This window comes from Mustela lutreola, chromosome 8 (assembly GCF_030435805.1).
Source record: "Mustela lutreola isolate mMusLut2 chromosome 8, mMusLut2.pri, whole genome shotgun sequence".
In the NCBI taxonomy this organism is placed as follows: domain Eukaryota; kingdom Metazoa; phylum Chordata; class Mammalia; order Carnivora; family Mustelidae; genus Mustela; species Mustela lutreola.
This window is the reverse complement of record NC_081297.1, coordinates 130383499-130403860: the sequence shown is the minus strand read 5'-3', so window position 1 is coordinate 130403860 and position 20362 is coordinate 130383499. Positions and strand designations below refer to the sequence as shown.

The following is a 20362-nucleotide window of genomic DNA, read 5'->3' as shown; positions in this document are numbered from 1 at the left end:
GGGAGGATGGGGTAATTTGGTGATGGACATTAAGAAGGTCATGTGATGTAATGAACACTGGGTATTATATAAGACTGATGAATCATTGAACTCTACTTCTGAAACGAATAATATACTATATGTTAGTTAATTAAATGTAAATTTAAAAAGAACAGTTGAAACAGTCTTATGTTGCTCGTGGATATTTCCCATATGTTGGTAGAGGGTGTAATGATCAATATGTAGAATAGCTGAGCCTAAATCTTATTTACTATACTTGTGAAAATTGGCCCAAGAAACTCAGGCTTACAGTTTATTTATGAGTACTCTTCTCTAATATATGAAAGCTCAGGGAATAAAACATTCTGACTCATGAATGTCCTGGTTATTTGGAAGCTCTATAGAAAACCCACTTTGTTTATGTTTGTCCTAAAACATAGTAATCCAGTTTGTTGCAAATTAAATCTATGGTAATGGGGGATCTCCAGTTGCCTCAGAGCACTCATCCTGGGCAAGAATTCCCACAAACAGAATTTAAAATATTGATAAGTAAGTATAGGAGGCGGAATTGAGTGTATTTTATACTAACACCAAAGATCTATAAATTTCCCTTTTGGGGAATATGTAATAAGCATTTACAACTACTTAGAAACTTTTGAATTTTGTAAAATGGATTTATGTTAATATGGGTCCTCTTTTTGAATTTGAGATTATCATTGATAAACGAGGAGCACAGTGCAAAAAGTTGGAATGAAGTAGAATTCTAATTAGCATGAAGCTTAAGCTTTTAAACAAGTTTTACTTTTTAAATTAAATTTTTAGTTGGAATCTCTGGGTCTGGCTTATCTGTAGTGTTTCAAATATGTGTGACTGTGCTGTGGATACATGGATATGTGCTTACAGGCTCTATCAATAGGTGCAGTCAAATATATTTACATATATGCTAAAATTCTATGCTAAACCTCCTTGTTTAAAAAAAGATTACGTGTATCCACATTCATTCTATTTAGGAAAGCAGACATGCACTAGATATTTCTATTCATGCTATTATAATTCTTGTTTCTTTCTGATAATGGGGAACTGAGAATGGAATGGGTAAATCAAATAAATCTATGGACCCTGGATCTTATTTTAGTTATAAATATCAGTATCTTCCCTTATTAACTGTTTATTTATTTTTAAAGATTTGAGAGAGAGAGAGAGAGAGAGAGAGAGTGAACACATGCATGTGAGTGAGTGTGAGGGTTAAGGGATGAGGGAGAGGGAGAGAGAAAATCTCAAGAAGACTACTTGCTGAGCACAGAGCTCTACATGGGGCTCAATCTCATGATCCTGAGACAATGACCTTAGCTGAAATTAAGAGTTGGATGCTTAACCCACAGAGCCATCCATGTGCTTCTCCCTTATTAGCTCTTTATAATGTTTCATAACAACACGCAGGGCATTTTAGAAATAGTTTGAGTTAATTTACAGTATTTTCTCATTTCTTTTCCATCCTTTGCTGAGGTATTCCTGAGCAACATAGTGTTCTAGTTAAGTTTAACTGAATTCTGACTTTCCACAAAAGACACCACTGCCCTTGGCAGTTCTCTCTAATGGAAATATCTCGTCATCCATGCATTTCGTCAATGGTAGGAATTCATTCTTTTGCTCTTATCCTATCTTACGCATGCCTTCTCCCATATTTTTAAATTTTAGACATATCAATTTGATTTCCTCCCTCTTCTTTTTCCACCACTTTATCTACATTAGTTCGGATTTCTTTGTTCTTTCCTTGACATATTAGCCTGACTCCCTGTCACCAATTTGTTCACTCTGTTCACCTTCCAACTGTCACAAGAACTCTCATTCTGAAACACTGATCTGATTATCTTTCTGATGCTTAGTGTCTTTCTGATAACCCTCTTAATTCCAGGTTGCTTGCAGAATAAAGACTAAGTTTCTTGACATGTTATAAGGCTCTTCACAATCTGGAGTAAACCTGTATTTTATTGCCTTTTTGTTTTTCTTTGAAGGTGAATATGTACTAATCTTGACTCTTCAGATATTTCAGAGGTGAATGTTGTTGTTTTTGCATTCATTTTTCTATTTTAATGTAAATCTTATACAATGGAAATAATCATGTGTGGATATAAATGGCTTAATACATGTACAACATTAGGATATATATATTTTTTAAAGATTTTGTTTATTTATTTGACAGAGAGAAATTACAAGTAGACGGAGAGGCAGGCAGAGAGAGAGAGAGGGAAGCAGGCTCCCTGCTGAGCAGAGAGCCCGATGCGGGACTCGATCCCAGGACCCTGAGATCATGACCTGAGCCGAAGGCAGCGGCTTAACCCACTGAGCCACCCAGGCGCCCATAACATTAGGATATTAACACAATATTCTGCAGTTTGCTTTTTTTCACTTAATATGTTGGGTTAACTCTCAAGTTCTATATGTAGAGACCAGACTTACTTAATTTGGTAGATGTTATCCCATGGTGTAGGTGAGACTTAATTTTTCCCATTTTGACAGGCATTTACAGACTTTCTCTTTTATAGTATTAAAGTTATATGGTAACTGATTTTGTATCTGTGGTCTTCATATTAGTACTCTTATTTCATAGACATCTAGAGTAATTTGCAGAAAAAAATTGTGAAACAAGTAGCAATGAGAGGATCTGTGTCTCCCCAATTATAAATAATACTAAAAAATATGATTCTGGTGCTAGAATAGAGAAATCAAGGAATACAAGAAAACCCCTAAAATAGATCAGCAATGCATATTAGAGTTTACTCTAAGATAAAGTTCATATTTGAAAGATGTAAGAAGAGGAAAAATCATTCAATAAACAGTCCTGATAAATGTTTTAATGACTATCACATACCATTTGGTATCCCTTCCCTCAAATTTGCCTGTTATCTTGTAGTCCAGAGAGCATGAGTTTTTTATCCATTCCAGAGAATAATTCTCCCATTCTGCTGTTCCAAGAAGAGAAGGGGATTTGTGAATCTAACTGATTTAGATTTTCAACTGATATTGTTGCTTATTTCAGTATCCCATTTTTTATTTTTGAGTCGTGTTCCATTGTATGGATGTGTCACTGTTTATCCATTCATCTATTAATGAACATTTGAGTTATTTCAGTTTTGGACTACTGTAATAAAGCTTTATGAATATTTATGTATAAATCTTTGTGTGGACATATGCTGTCATTTGTCTTGACTATATACCTAGGGTAGAATTGCTGATTGTATAGTAATTATTTGTTTAAATTTTTAAGAAACTGCCAAATTATTATCCTGAAGTGGTTGGTACTATTTTATGTGCCTACCTGCAGTTTGTGAGAGTTGTAGTTGATTTAAATCCCTGTCAACATTGGTATGTGAAGTCTTTTTGATCATGGCCATTTTAATAGATATGACTAGTGTCTCACACTTTCAATTTACATTTCTCTAAAGACAAATGATCTTGAGTTTCTTTTCATGTTTTTTACTTGCAATCTGTATATCTACTTCATTGCAGTATTTGCTTCAAATCTGTTGCTCACTTTTTTTCTTATGTTATTGTTGATATTATTATTAGTGTATTTTAGGATTTCTTATCTAGATTAAAGAAATGTGACTTGCAAGTGTTTTCTCTCAGTTCACTTCCTTTTTATTCTCTTAATGGTGTCTTTGAAGAGCAGAAATTCTTAATTTTGGTGAAGTTTTAGTTTGTCTGATTTTCATGTATGGTATTTTGATGTCCTAATAGACAATCTTTGCTTAACCTAAGGGCACAAAATTTTCTCATAAAATTTCCTGTAGAAGTTCTGTGGTTTTAAGTTTTGCTTTTAAATATGATTCCTTTTAATTTTTTAAGTAATTTATTTTGGCCTAAGGATATCCATTTGTTTCAACACAATTTTTTGAATGCTTTAATGAATTGCAATTGCGCCTTTGTCAAAAATCAATCACATATATGTATAGGTCTAAATGTACTGTATTCCTCCATTCTCTTCCATTGATTTATCTTTAATATTGTACCATCTCTCTCGTTTACCATATAGTTTCATCATAGTCTTAAAAGCAAATAGTGTAAATCTCTTTGTTCTTTTTCAAAGTTACTTTGGCTCGTTGAGGTCCTTTCTTTTCCACGAGTTTCAAAATCAGTTAGTTTCTACAAAACAAGATTTCTGGGATTTTGATTAAATTACATTAATCTCAGGATCAATTTTTAGAAAATGAACATCATAACAGTATTGAGTTTTTTGATTTATGAACTTGTTATTATCTCATCATTTGTTTAGATCCTGTAATTTCTCTCAGTACACACGTTTACATATCTTTCGTCAAATTTATCCCTAAACATTTCATCTTTTTCATGCTATTGTAAATGGTATTTTTTATGTTGATAATATCATTTGCTTGACAAATATTTATTAAATATTTAATGAGAAAAAAAGTTGACTGGGAAACATTTGCTGTAACATTTCTTGCTTTGTATAGCACTCTTCTACCCTCTGGGAAATAATCCTTCCAAGTACATGGTCTTAGTAGGAGCTGCCAGTCAAGGTAACCCACCCTCTTGGCCATAGGTTTGGACACACCATCCAAGCCAATCAGAATCCTTCTACAAGATTTTCGAGTACTTGGGCAAGTGAGTGGTAGAAGGAAGAAGATAGTTCCTTTCCAGCCAATGAACTATTAGAATCCCTATTCTGGACAGTCTATATGACTCCCAAATCTGCATCTCTGGCTCTAATTTCTCCTCTAGAATCTTTTTTTTTTTTTTTTCATTTTTAAAAAATTGAAATTCAATTAATTAGCATATAATATATTATTGATTTCAGAGGTAGAGGTCAGTGATTCTTCAGTCTTATATAATACCCTGTGCTCATGTAAATGGTATTTTAAAACAAAACTTTGATTTCTGATTGTTCTTTGCTGGCATGTAGAAATACAATTGCTATTTATATTTTGAGTTGTATCTTGGACCTCTGCTTAAACACACTTGATTTGGTTGGATGTTTTTTGGAGCTGTTGGAGGCCACGGCATGGTTGGACCAAACCAGGCCCTGACTTGTGTCTCCTTTAAAGTCCGACACCTTGACAAGGGGTTAAGGATGGGAAAGTTGAGTAACTGAGAAAGGGTTGGTGCTATGTGTTGTGCGCTCACCTACGTGACTTCCCACACGCTCTCCCTACAGAAGGGAACAATGTGGTTAGGGTCATGAATTCTTAGTTGGTCCTTGTTGTTCTTGTAACTCCCATAACCCACTCCCTGGTTGATTGTCTTGCTGATGGCTCTAGCCGAGACTACCTGGCATCATGAGGTTTGCTTGTAGTTAATGTAAACTTGTTATAGGAACTTGCGGTCATCTGACTAGATACTGATGTATTACTCCTTCTATTGTGGTCTGCCTTATAAATGCTTGTAAGATGTGGAATAAAATCAGCACTGTTGGACATCCTCCTCAGTGCCCCTCCTGCCCCATCTCTTTGTCTCTTAATTTCTTTTCACCATCCTCTTAATCCTCACGTTTTCCTGGTCGATTTGTCGCGCCAGCTGCGACATGGAGCAAAATTTCTTTTTGAAAATGTTTTGTCTTGAGTAATTTTATATTTATAGGAGTATTGCAAACATAGGTCAAAGAATTCCCTGTACTTTTCACATAATTTCTCTAATTAAACACAAATTTTAATTTTAGTGGGGGTTTTTTGGTAGTTTTTTTTGGTAGGTTTTCTATATACATGGTTATGTTATTTTCAAATAAAGAGATTTTCTTCTTTCTTTACAATTTTGATGCTTTTTATTTTTTGTAATTGCTTTTCTACCCACTACTTTGGTCAGAATCTCTGGTATATTTCTTGGGGGTTTTAGGTCTGGGTATAGTGTGCTTGATGGTGGTACATGATATAATTAAGTTTCCTAAGCCTCTCCCCTTCTTCAGGGTTGTCTGGGATGGAATCTGTTGAGGATGGGAGGTTCTCAGTGTGTCTAGGGATTGAGTTGGGTTAGGAACTACCCAGCAGCAGAGGGGTTCTCTTTTTTTCTCACATTTAGGTCTTTCATCCATTCTGAGTCTATTTTTGTGTATAGTGTAAGAAAATTGTCTAGTTTCATTCTTCTGCATGTGGCTGTCCAATTTTCCCAACATCATTTGTTGAAGAGACTGTCTTTTTTCCATTGGATATTCTTTCCTGCTTTGTCTAAGATTAGTTGACAATAGAGTTGGGTGTCCATTTCTGGGTTCTCTATTTAGTACCATTGATCTGTACATGTGTTTTTGTGCGAGTAACATTCTGCCTTGATGATCACAGCTTTGTAATAGAGCTTAAAGTCAGGCATTGTGATGTCCCCAGCTTTGTTTTTTGTCTTTTTTTTTTTTCCCCCAGCATTCCTTTAGCTATTTGCGATCTTTTCTGGTTCCATACAAATTTTAGCATTATTTGTTCCAGCTCTGAGAAAAATGTCAATGGTATTTTGATAGGGATTGCACTGAATGTATAGATTGCTCTGGGTAGCACAGACATTTTAACATTATTTCTTCTTCCAATCTATGAGCATGGAATGTTTTTCCATTTCATTGTGTCTTCTTTAATTTCTTTCATGAGTGTGCTACAGTTTTCTGAGTACAGATCCTTTATCTCCTTGGTTAGGCTTATTCCTAGGTATCTTACGGTTTTTGGTGAGATTGTAAATGGGATCAACTCCTTAAAATCTTTTCTTCTCATTCTTTGTGTATAAAAATGCTACTGCTTGTTTCTGGGATCAGTGTTACAGAAATTACTGGTTGTGCTCTATTCTAGAATTTTTATGGTTTCAGATCTCACATTTGGGCCCTTAATCTATTTTGAGTTTATTTTTGTATACAATGTAAGAAAGTGGTCCATTTTCACTCTATCACATGTAGCTGTCCAGTTTTTCTAACACCAATTTGTCGAAGAGAATATCTTTTTCTCATTGCATATTTTTCGCTTATAATATTAAAGATTCACCACATAATTGTATTTTTAAAAATTAATTTATTTTTAAATTTAAAGATTTAAACTTAAATCTTAAATTTAAAGATTTTTTTATTGATTTAATATTTGACAGAGAGACAGCAAGAGAGGGAACACAAAGTGGGCAATGGGAGAGGGAGAAGCAGGCTTCCCACCGAGCAGGGAGCTGATTTGGCATTGGATCTCAGGACTCCAGAATCATCACCCTAGCTGAAGGCAGACACTTAACCAACTGAGACATCCAAGCAACTCAGTACCATAATGTTTTTTGATTACTACAGCTTTGTAATACAAGTTAAGTCTGTAGTTTTGATTCTCCCAGGTTTTTCCTTTTTCAAATTTGCTTTGGCTATCCAGGGTCTTTTGTGTTTCCATACAAATTTTAGTATTGTTTGTTTTAGTTCTGTGAAAAATTTTGTTGGTATTTTGATTGACATGGATTGCATTAAATGTTTAGGTTTCTTTGGGTACTTTAGACATTTTAACAATATTTGTTCTTCCAGTCCATAAGCATGGAATGTCTTTCCATTTCTTTGTGCCATCTTCAATTTCTTTCAACAGTGCTGTATTATTTATAGAGATGTTTCACTTCTTTGGATAATTCTATTCTTATTATTTTTTGGTGTGGTTGTAAATGGGATTGTTATCTTAATTTCTCTCTCTGCTACTTCCTTTTTAATGTACAGAAATATAACAGATTTCTGTACATTGATTTTGTGTACTGTGACTTTATGAATTCATTTCAATTATAGTAGTTTTTTGGTGGAATATTTAAGGTTTTCTACGTATAGTATCATGTCATCTGTACATATTGAATATTTTACTTCTTTCTTACCTGTTTGGGTGCCTTTTATTTCTTTGTGTTGTCTGATTGCTGTGGTTGGGATTTATAGTACTATGTTGAATAAGAGTGGTGAGAGTGGACATCCTGGTCTTATTCCTGACCATTGCAGCTAATCTCTCAGTTTTTCCCCTTTGAGTATGATGTTTGTTGTGAGTTGGTCATATATGGCTTTTATGTGTTGAGGTATGTTCCATTTAAACATTCTTTGTTGAGGGTTTTTATCATGAATGGATGTTGTAATTTGTAAAATGCTTTTTCTACACCTATTGAAAGGATCATATGGTTTTTATCCTTTTTCTTATTAATGTGATGTATCATGTTGAGTGATTTGTGAATACTGAACCAGCCTTGCATCTTGGGAATAAATCCCATCTGATGGTGGTGAATAATGTTTTTACTGGATTATTAGATTCAGCTTGCAATATTTTGTTGAGAATTTTGCATTAATGTTCATCAGAGATACTGGCATATAATCCTCTTTTTTTGTAATGTCTTCATCTGATTTTGGTATCAGGGTAATATTGGTCCTGTAGAATGAATTTGGAAGCTTTCCTTCCTCCTAATTTTTGGGATAGTTTGAGAAGAACAGGTATTAATTCTCCTTTCAATATTTGGTAGAAATAGCTTGTGAAGCTGTCTGGTCCTCGTCTTTCTTTGTTGGGAGTTTTTGGTTACCAATTTGATTTCATTGCTGGTAATCAGTCTGTTCAAAATTTCTATTTCTTCCTGCTTCAGTTTTGGTGAATTATATGTTTCCAGAAATTTACCCATTTTTTCTAGTTTGTCCAATTTTTTAGTATATAATTTTCCATAATATTCTCTTATAGTCTTTTATATTTCCATGGTATCTGTTATTTCTTTTCTTTCGTTTGTGATTTTGTTTATTGGAGCTTTTTTTTTTTTATAAATCTCACAAAAGATTTATCAATTTTTTAATCTTTTCAAAGAACCATCTCCTGGTTTCATTGATCTTTCCATTGCTTCTTTTAGTTTCTGTATCATACATTTCTGCTCTACTCCTTATTTCTTTCCTTCTTCTGGTTTTAGGTTTTGTTTGATCTTTTTCTAGCTGCTTTAAGTATAAGGTTAGGTTGTTTATTTGAGAATTTTCTTGTTTTTTTTGAGTTAAGCCTGTATTGCTATAAATTTCCCTCTTTGTGCCATTTTTCCTGCATCCTAGAGATTTTATATTATTGTGTTTTTATTTTCAGTTTTTCCCCATGTAGTATTTTTTTCTTGTTTGATTTCTTGTTTGATTCATTCATTGTTCAATAGCATGTTATTAAATGTCCACATATTTGTTCTCTTCCCAGAATTTTTCTTGAGGTTGATTTTTAGTTTCATAGTGTTGTCCTCAGAAAAGATGCATGGTGGGACACCTGGGTAGCTCAGTTGGTTGGGTGTCTGCTTTTGTCTCAAGTCATGATCCCAGGGTCCTGGGATCCAGTTCCACATTGGGATCCTTGTTCAGTGGGGAGCCTGCTTCTCCCTCTATCTGCTGCTCCCCCTGCTTGCTCTCTCTCTCTGACAAATGGATAAATAAAATCATTTAAAAAAAAAAAGAAGAAGAAAAGATGCATGGTGAAACTTTGATCTTATTGTATTTATTGAGACTTGTTTTGTACCCTACTGTATCTCTATTCTGGAAGATGTTTCATGTGCACTTGAAAAGAATGTGTATTCTACTATTTTGGAATTGAGTATTCTGTGTATATTTGTTAAATCCATCTGGTCCAGTGTGTCATTCAAAGGCATGATTTCCTTGTTAATATTCTGTTTGGATGATCTGTCCTTTGACATAAGTGGAATGTTAAAGTCCCCTACTGTAATTGTATTACTATCAGTTAGTTCCTTTGTGTTTCTTATTGTTTTATGTATTTGGTTGCTACTACATTGGGTGCTTGAATACTTATAATTTTTATACCTTCATGTTAGATTGTCCTCTTTATGATTTTATGCTTTTTCTCTCATTCAGTCTTTGTTCTTTTTTTTTTTTTTTCCAAGAATTTATTTATCCATTTGAGAAAGGGAGAGTGAGAGAGCATGAGAGGGGAGAAGGTCAGAGGGAGAAGCAGACTCCCAGTGGAGCTGGGAGCCTGATGCAGGACTTGATCCTGGGACTCTGGGATCATGACCTGAGCCGAAGGCAGTGGCTTAACCAATTGAGCCACCCAGGTGCCCCCAGTCTTTGTTTTAATGTCTGTTTTGCCTGATATGGTACCCCAACTTTTGGCATCCATTTGCATGATAAACATTTTTCTGTCCCATCACTTTCAATATGCATATCTTTAGGTTTAAAATGAATCTCTTGTAAAGCGGCGCATAGATTTTTCTTATTTTTTAATCGACTCTGTCACTATATGTCTTTGGAGCATTTAGTCTATTTACATTCAATGTAATTATTGATATGTTTTTATTGCCATTTTTTCTTTCTTTTTTTTTTTTTTTTTTGTCTGAGAAACTCTTTATCTCTCCTTCTGTTCTGAATGATAGTCTTGCTAGATAAAGTATTCTTGACTGCAGATTTTTCCCTTTCAGCACTTTGAATATATTATGTTATTCCCTTCGGGCCTCAAAAAAATCTGCTGATAGCCTTATGGGGTTTCCCTTATGTAACTGTCTTCTTTTCTCTTACTGCTTTTAAAATTTTTTCTTTATAACTGATTTTTGCCCTTTTAATTAGCATGTGTCTTGGTGTGGACCCCTTTGGGTTGATTTTGTTGGGGAATTCTGTGCCTCCTGGATCTGATTATCTGTTGCTTTGCCTAGATCAGGGAATTTTTCAGCTATTATTTCTTTAGATACACTTTCTGCTTTCTTTCTCTTTCCTGGAATCCCCATAATGCAAATGTTATTATGCTTATGGGGGTCCCTGAGTTCCCTAAGTCTACTCTCATTTTCCATAGCCCCCCCCCCCCCCGTCACCCCCGCTCAGCTTGATTACTTTCCATTAATTTGTCTTTCAGGTTGCTAATTCATTCCTCTGCATCCTCTAGTCTGCTATTTATTTTACTGAGTGTATTTTCAATTTCAATTATTGTTTTCTCCATCTCTGATTGATTTGTTTTAGCTCTGTGTTGAGGGTCTCATTAATGTCTTTTACTCTTCTTAAGTCCAGTGATTATCTTTATGATCACTACTTTAAATTTTCTTTTCAGGATATTATATACATTCTGCTTATGTCTCTTGCTATGATTTTGTCTTTCTTCATTTTGGACATATTCCTTTGCCTCCTCATTTAACCTTTCTGTCTGTTTCTCTGTGTTAGGAAAATCAGATAGTCTATTGTTCTTGAAAATAGTGGGCAGGGCATGTACTTTTAATAAAGTGGCACCTGTCGTTCTCCACAGGGTACATGTAACCATGGCAGAGCTACAGTGTGTGCAGGTGGGGGTTGCAGTTTTAACAATACCAGTATCCTCCATGGGAGGTCAGGAAACACAGGATGTGGTGTAAACCTGTTAAATAGTGAGTGCCTGCACTCTGCTGGTTCCCACAGGTGACTGTGTGATTATTCTGGGGGAACATGGGAATGAAATGGCACCTGCCTCTTTCGTTCCTGGAAAAGTCCCTCAGGAATTCTGAGATTACTAATTAACTCCCTTCCATGCACCCCATGTGTTTTTCTAACTGCTGCTTCTAAGCTATATCTCTGAGGACTGTTTGCTGTGCTATTTCTTTAACGGCAGAAACTCAGTTTCCTTTCACCCTTTGGGGTCTCCCAGAGCCCAGCTTCTGATTTTAAGTTCTAGGCTTCAAGTCCTGTTGGTTGTAAGAACTCACAAAATGTGGTTCCTTTGATTTTCAAAGCTAGATGCTGAAGGGATTCTTTGTGTAGGCTTTCCAGTATGATGGTCTGTTTTTCATCCCTCTATGTGCCTATGGCTCCCTTCTTCTGGCAGCCAGACCCAGGGAGTTTTTTAGCTCCCCACTGCATCTTTGCCCTTCCTAATCTCTTCAGTGTTGTCTCTCCTTGACATTTAGGTGTGGAGTTTGTTCTGCCAATCTTTGGATTGTTTTCTAGATTATTTGCACTGATGTGAGTGTTATCTAATATCTGTGAGAGGAGGTGAATTTAGGGTCCTCTTCTACCGTCTTCCCTGGAGATCTCTAGATTTTAGTTTTTATGAGTTTAATATTGTCAAGAGTGCCAGATAAAATGATTTTTTTGATCTAGTTTTTGAAAAGTGGCTTTTAGTGCCTTAGGTTTTCAAAAGCTAAACATAGTTTCTGTGATAGTAGTGATTAAGGATAAAATAGACTATTTTGTGTAGTTATATTGTCTTCAAAATATGTTGTAAAATGTATTTTCAAAACTATCTTCTTGTGGCTTACAATAGTCCAGATCTTCAATTATAGTTTCAAGTATGAAATACTGATTTTCTTGGTAGTATTTGAACTACCAGAAGAGTTTGTATTCTTCCCATAATGCAGAAATATCTTTTAACTTATATAAATCTCTGACATCTCAGAAGGATTGTGTTAAAATGGAGGAGGTGTCATAAATCTTTATGCTTTGGTATAGAATATAGTAGCTGAGTGTTAATTTCTTCCAATATTTAAGTATTTATATAAAGTAATAGGGAATTTTTGGATTCAGGTTTTTAATACATGACAGTAATCCTACATTCACTAATAATTTCTGAAGGTGGTTATATTCCCTAATAATTTCCTTACATCAAATAAATGGAGTTATTGTTCCAAGGAGAATGCATTAAAGATGGCATTCATTTTCTACATGACTAGAATTTTCTTATGCAACATGCTGCTGGCTATGGGACTATGAGGCTTCTTTTTGTTTTTCAAAGCATGATTCTGCTTAACTGTTAACTCTGCGCTTGTGCTTTATTTGCAGCATCTGGCGAGGCCCTAATGTGAACTGCACAGACAGTTCGGGTTACACTGCTTTACACCATGCAGCCTTAAATGGACATAAGTAAGTGCTACTTATTTGGACTAGAAACATGATGTATTTAGTTACATGTGATGAAGTTAATTATGTTGATGATAGCTCTCTCATGCTGCCAGGAGTCTCCTGGGCCTAGGTGAATTTGGAGAGGCACTAGGTGGCAACACTGACAATTTAAACTTGGTAGGAATGTTGCTGTGGATTGTTATGTGCAGAGTATAAGCCAAGAGAATTATTCTAAAATAGTCAAATAACATGCAAGGAGAATGAAAGAAGTGACAGGATGTGTTAGTTATGTGTAGCTTTCAGGGGGTAATGAGATAGAACCAATTAGTAACACCACCCTACCTTTTTTGGTATTTTTATCTAACATGGGGAGTATTCACCAAAAGTAAAATCTTAATAGGTTCTTACTTTGAATATGAGCCACTTCAAAATCCTTCAAATTTAGGTAACATGCTTTTCCTTTGTCATTCAAGATAGTCTTTCTGGTTTTAAATTTCTTTAACCTATGGAATTATGTTTCAATAGTGTGATAGCCTATAGTATGGACAGTGAAAGAATGTGTAAACATAGCCATCATTTCTTTTCTAGTGTTTTACCTGGGTGACAAAATGTGAGGAGGTTTACTGACAAAATATGAGGAATCTGAGTGATTCAGATATTCTGTCCTCCTCCATTAGAAGGAAAGGGACTCTTCTCATGTCTCCTTTTCCTTTCTGTTTTTCCTTTGCTCTAAAGAACCAAAGTATTATTCTTCCCAGACTTGGACCATTTCATTTTACTTTTACTTGAGTTTTTTAAAGATTTATTTTAATGAGAGAGAGAGAGAGAGTGTGTGTGTGTGTGTGTGTGTGTGTGTGTGTGTGTGCATGCACATGCCAGGGGAAGGAAGAGAATCTTCAAGCAGACTTCTCACTGAGTGTAGACCCTGACTTAGGGCTCAGTCCCATGACCCATGAGATCATGATCTGAGCCAAAACCAAAAGTTGGATGCTTAACTGACTAAGCCACCCATGCACCCCCATTTTACTAGAGTTTTTTTTAGATGTGGTAATTACTGCCTTAAAAATGTTAGGCACACAAAAAAGTGCTAGTTACCTTTTGTTTTCCCACCTAACTATTCCTTTATTTTGTGAATTGAGGCATAATATGATCAGGTCACATCTGATTACATTTTATGGCCTTAAAGTTCTCACAAAAGTAACACCCTTTTTATCATTTTTCATCATGACATTTTTTATTTTTAAACTTACTGCATCAACTTAGCATTATCATTCTGTTTGGATATGGAGATATATCTTTAACTATCTACCCATATATAATTATACATATAATCATAAACATAATGTTTTATCATTTGGATTCTTAATATTAGAATTCCCAAACAACATTTCTTTTTATCCACTCCCTATTATATATTATATTATCTTATACATCTAACTTGGAATCTTTTATTTTGCTGGGTCTTTTTCAAAATATATTGCTGTACTTCTGTAGAGTGCAAAATGTGTAGAGATCCCTACCATCTGAATATTTTAAAGGAATTACTATTTACTCTTCCTTGTCCTTGGGTCATCAGGAATGAAGGCAGATTAAATCAGCCCAATAAATACAATGCTGATGGCTTCTTTGGTCATCTTAATTGTGTATTAGGGGAATTCCAGTTGGGAAAATTGGAAAGATGTACTATCAGATCTATTGGACAGAAGATTGAGCCTGAGCTCAAAGCTGTACTACTCTCCTTGTTCTATCTTAGCTTGTCATTATAAGTACTTCTCAAAATAATGTCCCAAAACGGATTAGCATTCATATCCATCTGTGGTTTTCAGTGTTTAGTAAATGTTGTATACATGATGGCCTGTCAAATTCTAACTATTGAGATATGTTTCCCTATGCCCCACTGCAAAATTCTTCATTTCTATTAGCATTATACAAAGTAAAGATAATTTAAGCAAGTTGATTAACAATCATTAAGATCATAAAGAGAGGGGGATTTGACTAGATATCTTAGATATCTTTCAAGATCTCTTTAATTGCAGATATTCTCTGAGAATTATATATCTCTGCTTTGTTTTTATATGAAGATTCCATCTTTTTAACATTTTCTGGAAAGATTTTACCCAGTGTCATTCTATAGGCATTGGAAAAAAGCAGGAGAATTCTAATCCCATCTTCCTATCTCTGCTAGTTATATATCTTGAGCCATTTAATTAACCCATGTAGGGCTCAGTTCAGTATAATGAATACATCGGCCGGATATTATCCATTGTTCCTTTCAATTATAATATTTTATTATATACTGTTTTAGTATTTGTGGTTCAGTTATGTACTATGATGCTACAATTCTGAAATTTGAATTTTCATTTAGAGTGTAATATCTCTTTACTTTAGGGCCCCTGGGTGGCTCAGTTGGTTGAGCAACTGCCTTTGGTTCAGGTCATGATCCTGGAGTCCCAGGACCAAGTTCCATATTGGGCTCCCTACTCAGTGGGGAGTCTGCTTCTCTCCCTCTCCCCTCCCCTCTTATGTTATCTCTCATATATATATATATATATATAAAAAAATATATAAATATATATATATTTTTTACTTTAAATTACCCATGGATTTTTAAAATTAGAGATAGTTTATTCAATCCTGCCCCCTCCCTTCCCTCATATTATAGATGGAAAATAAGCCCATTCTGGATAAATGACATAGTGGTCACTTAGATATTAAGGTGGGGCTGTGTTTAGAGTTTATGTGTAATGGTTCTAAGTGCATGCTTTTATATTATTATTTTACATTATTATTCTACATTATCTTCCTTTTGTGGCTGTGTGCACATGAGTTTCCTAAACTCTTGCTGGCTTTTTTCTGTTCTAATATCTATTTCTGGGCTGCCTCTCATTATCAACTAGTGTGTTCTCATAAAATGGTAATTTTAATATTGACTTAAGAAAAAATATTTGAAGGAAAAAAATGTCCATAGTGTATATCTCAGAGACAGAGAAGAATTTTTTTTCTTTCCTTTGCTGTTGCTGTTCTCACTTAGCAAGGTAATGAACAATTGATTATTTTGTATTATTCCCAAGCAACCCTTAGCAGTCAGCACAGAAACACATCATTTCCATGTTTGTTGCTATTGTTGTTGTAGCCATCAGCTATAGATTGTTTCCAAAAACATAATGATTTCTAGGCTAAAGTTCATGGAATCATAGAGCTAGCAGTAATATTACAGGGTTCTGTAGCTTCTTATTTTGCTCTGAACACAGGCTTTTCTCCTACCCTCAACATAAAATCTAAACCTTCATACTGTTTTATATCCTGTTTATATGCCTGTTTTATATCCTTTTATTTTGTATGTTTTATGAGGCTCTTGTTTAGTTAGTCCACAAGTGGAGCAGCATTTTGTACCTGAAATATATTATTTCATAATGAACAATTCATCTCCACTTAGCCAAATCAGGACACAATAGAAAATGTACTTCTGTTAGTGATTTCCTGGGTCATTTGTAATTGCAGATTAGAAAATTATTACCATCAAATGATAGAAAAAAAACATGGTTAGTAGAACAAAATCCACTAACAATGATTATAAGCTATTTCAGTAGATAGGCAAGAAACCAGTTTTTCTTTTTTATAATATGAAGGATTCATTTTTCTCTTTCATGTATTTCTGCTACAAATTTGGCTGTCTTAATTCTCTACTGAACAGACACTAGCCAGCCAGCTGGCCTGCCTTTCTGCCTTTCTTCTTCCCTCTCTCCCTCCTTCCCCCACTTTCTTCCTCCCTCTTTCCCTTTTTCTTTGCTCTCTCTATCCCTTCTTCTCTTCCTCTCTCCTTTCCTTTCCTCTTTTCTTTTTCTAATCTTTTCTTTTTAATAATAATCTTACTGTTCACTCTAAGTTTTTACTAAACATGTGTATTCAATGTCAGTTCTCTTAGCAAATTGTTTCTTTTCTTTTTTTCTTGTTAGGGTTCATCTCATTAAGCTACTATATTGGGCACACTGTGATTCTTGATGCTGTTTTGAGACCTCTCAGCACTAAATTGTTACCATTTATATCCTCAAAATATGTATATTCTTTGTTATGTGTGGGGTTTAAATATTTACTGTTCTTGTTTTTCATTCTTTAAACATTTAATGCTTGGATCCTAGACTCCATTATCTGAAATCCAAACTCTATCTCAAGTTATATCTAGAAACCAGATAGTAATATATGTGTACTTTTAATTTACTCTCTCTTAGGTTTTCTTTTCTTTTTTCTTTTTTTTTTTCCTCTTAGGTTTTCTAATGAAAGAAGAGAACTTCCTCTAAAAATTTATGATCCATAAAGTCTGATCCATAAAGTTTCTGTTTGGTAAACCGAGAAATAACTGATCTGATTGCTTTTTTCCTGGATAAGGGTATTAAATAGTTAAAATCTGCTCTAATTCACTCTCCCTGGCAATCTAGGAGAGTGAATTCAATATAAAAAGGAGCTCCTATTACAAAATGGGGGGGTGGTTTTCAGGTTTTTTGACCATGTCAAACACATTTGCAACTCTATTACTGTTAAAGAGAAGTAAAATCTTCAAGAAAGTCTGAAATCAAAAGGGCCCTAATTAATTGAGAATTTCATTAGTTTGTTAAATACTATATCCATATGAAGATGATTTGCATTTATTTCCAAGTTCTTTGGACTAGTACCAAGGGAGGATGGAACAAAATAAATGTCTTTGGTTATGATTTAACTATAGGGAAATTTGCTCTGCGGTAAAGAAACTCGAATGTTGAACTTCCCCAGTTAACTTAATTTTGCTCAGAACATATCCTGAAACTCCTTAAAAGATATTTCATATGAATTATAAGTATATTTATAGCTATCAGAAAATGAAAAAATTAAATATAGTAGCAAAAATCAGTACTTGGGGCACCTGGGTAGCTCAGTGAGTTAAGCTTTCAGCTCGGGTCATGATCTCAGAGTCCTGGGATTGAGCTCCGCGTCGGGCTCTCTGCTAGGCAGGGAGCCTGCTTCCCTCTCTCTCTCTCTGCCTACCTCTCTGCCTACTTGTGATCTCTCTGTCAAATAAATGAATAAAATCTTAAAAAAAAAATCAGTACTTTAAGAATGCCTATTTTTACCTGAACTTATATATTAGCCTTAAGCTGCAAAATGTTACAGTGATTTAAATTGTATTATTATTAAATTTAATTTGATATTTTGTTTTACTCCTGGGAAATGGAATTGTTTTTTCTGTGATCTCATTGACCACATTTATTTTAGGATTTTAGAGCAGTTCTTATTTATGAAATGCTGTATATAAGAAAGAATGCTACTTTATGATCAAAATATAGATGTTAATTCTCTTGTTTGCCATTTTATGAGCATTGTTCATCAATATAACTCAATATTTCATGCCTCGTAACTAAGCACAGTCAACATGTTCATTTGTTGATACTTCTGAAAGATATAAGGTACAACCTAAATAAAAATGAAAATCAATAGGATGCCTGAGTGGCTCAGTCAGTTAAGTGTCTGTCTTCAACTCAGGTCATGATCCTGGGGTCCTGGGATTGGATCTTTTATCAGGTGGAGAGTCTGTTTTTCCCCTCTGCACTTACCCCCTGCTCATGATCTCTCTCTCACTCACTCTCTCTCTCTCAAAGAAATAAAATTATAAAAAAAGAAAATAATACTGATTTGGGTAGGATCCTAGTGTTAAATACCATTCTAGTTTAGATATTATTGATAGTACCTGAAATTTAATTTATTCTTTTTTTTTTTAAAGATTTTATTTATTTATTTGACAGACAGAGATCACATATAGGCAGAGAGGCAGTCAGAGAGAAAGGAGGAAGCAGGCTCCCCAATGAGCAGAGAGCCCGATGCAGGGCTCTATCCCAGGACCCTGAGATCATGACCTGAGCCGAAGGCAGAGGCTTTAACCCACTGAGCTACCCAGGCGCCCCGAAATTTAATTTATTCTTAATGAATATGGAGATAAAGGGCCTGTTTAATACATTATTACTTGTGATATACATTAATGCATCACATGATGTATAAATGAAGGTTGATTAATATTTTATTTATGATTCAGTAAGACCAGCAGGCACATTTTTTTAAAAAAAGATTTTATTTATCTGGCAGAGAGAGGGAAATCACAAGTAGGCAGAGAGAGGCGGGAAGCACGCTCCCCACCGAGCAGAGAGCCTGATGTGGGACTCAATGCCAGGACCCTGAGATCATGACCCAAGCCAAAGGCAGAGGCTTTAACCCACTGAGCCATCCAGGTGCCCCTAACAGGCACATTTTTAAATCAGAAATATAACTTTATATTTATTAAGTATGTTTTCACAATAGAAATCTGAGCCATGCCATTTCATTCGTTGGTATCTGGGAATAGGATGAAAGGTACAGCTTAAATAAAAATTTAAAAATAAATTTAAATTAAAAATTAACAAATTTGGGACACCCAAAAGACTCAGTTGGTTAAGCATCTGACTCTTGATTTTGGCTCAGATCGTGATCTTAGGGAGTCGTGGGATGGAGCCCTGTGCTGGGCTCCCTCCCCAGGGGGGAGTCGGCTTCTCTACTTCTCTCCCTCTGCCTCTTCTCTCACTGGCTCTCTTTCTCTCAAATAAAACAAACTAGTAAAAATGAGTTAAAAAAAAAAAACACCTAATATAGGGGTGCCTGGGTAGCTCATTTGGTAAAGCATCTGCTTTCAGCTTGGGTCATGATCCCAGGGTTCTGGGATTTGAATTGATTGAGTCAGGTTCCCTGCTTGGTGAGGAGTGTGCTTCTCCTTCTCCCAACTTCTCTCTCTCTTTATCTCACTCCCTCTCTCAAATAAATAAAGCATTTAAAAAAGTAAATATAATAGTATTTGGTTAGGATTTGTATTATTCACCAAAGGCAATTTCATAGGCATGCAAATTATTCTTTTCAGATTTACCTATCAGATGGTGGTAATATGATACAATACAAATGTCAGTATGCTAATTTTTTCACTCTTTCATCAATCTTCCTGATAATTAAAGAATTAATGTATATCACATACATTATTAGAAAATGTCAACAAGAATTAAGCCAAAGGACAAATTAAACTCTGAATGGATTTCGTGAAAGTAAAAGAAAATAGGATTGGTAACCCATGAAACTTTACTCATTACCCTTTTAGAAGTTTCAGATTATTTTTTTAATTGGTTAGGCATTGAGGAATAAAGTTAAAAACTATTCATATAAGTTATCTTTCTCTGATAAGTGATTTGGAGAAGGCTATTTTGTGAATAGTATAAATTCTACTTTTACATTCAGATAATAAACAGTATCTTTTTATTCCAATTTTACTTTTATTTAAATGTTGAAATGTTTCATTAAAAAAAACTGGGATTATTAAACATTGCTGCAGCTTGCCTTGAGAATAGTGTTGGTTAGTATACAATTTTACAGTCATACCTCTTTTTTATTTGATTCACACCAACCCTTTTGAGACTGGCAGGAAGTTGTAGCCTCTGAATTCTATCTTAACGATATCTGAAAGACTGACAGAGGCTATTTGATTTGCCCAAGGTAACCAAATGGGTAAGTAGTAGAGTTGGAACTCTAAAGCAGATGTTATGATTTTTAACTGCTTTTTAAATTCATTGGTATTGAATCCTTCTTACCACATTGTAATTAATCTTC

The 20362-nt window shown here is 34.7% G+C and overlaps 1 protein-coding gene across 16 annotated transcripts in view; it reads left to right on the top strand.

The window, feature by feature from the left end:
- ANKS1B (ankyrin repeat and sterile alpha motif domain containing 1B) overlaps positions 1–20362 on the top strand; it is a 1139726-nt gene that overhangs the window by 113641 nt on the left and 1005723 nt on the right. For all 16 annotated transcript variants that reach the window (XM_059186617.1, XM_059186610.1, XM_059186607.1 and 13 more), the window contains exon 2: positions 12653–12733. In XM_059186617.1, the coding sequence (XP_059042600.1) occupies positions 12653–12733 (81 nt within the window). The remainder of the gene's footprint in view (positions 1–12652; positions 12734–20362) is intronic.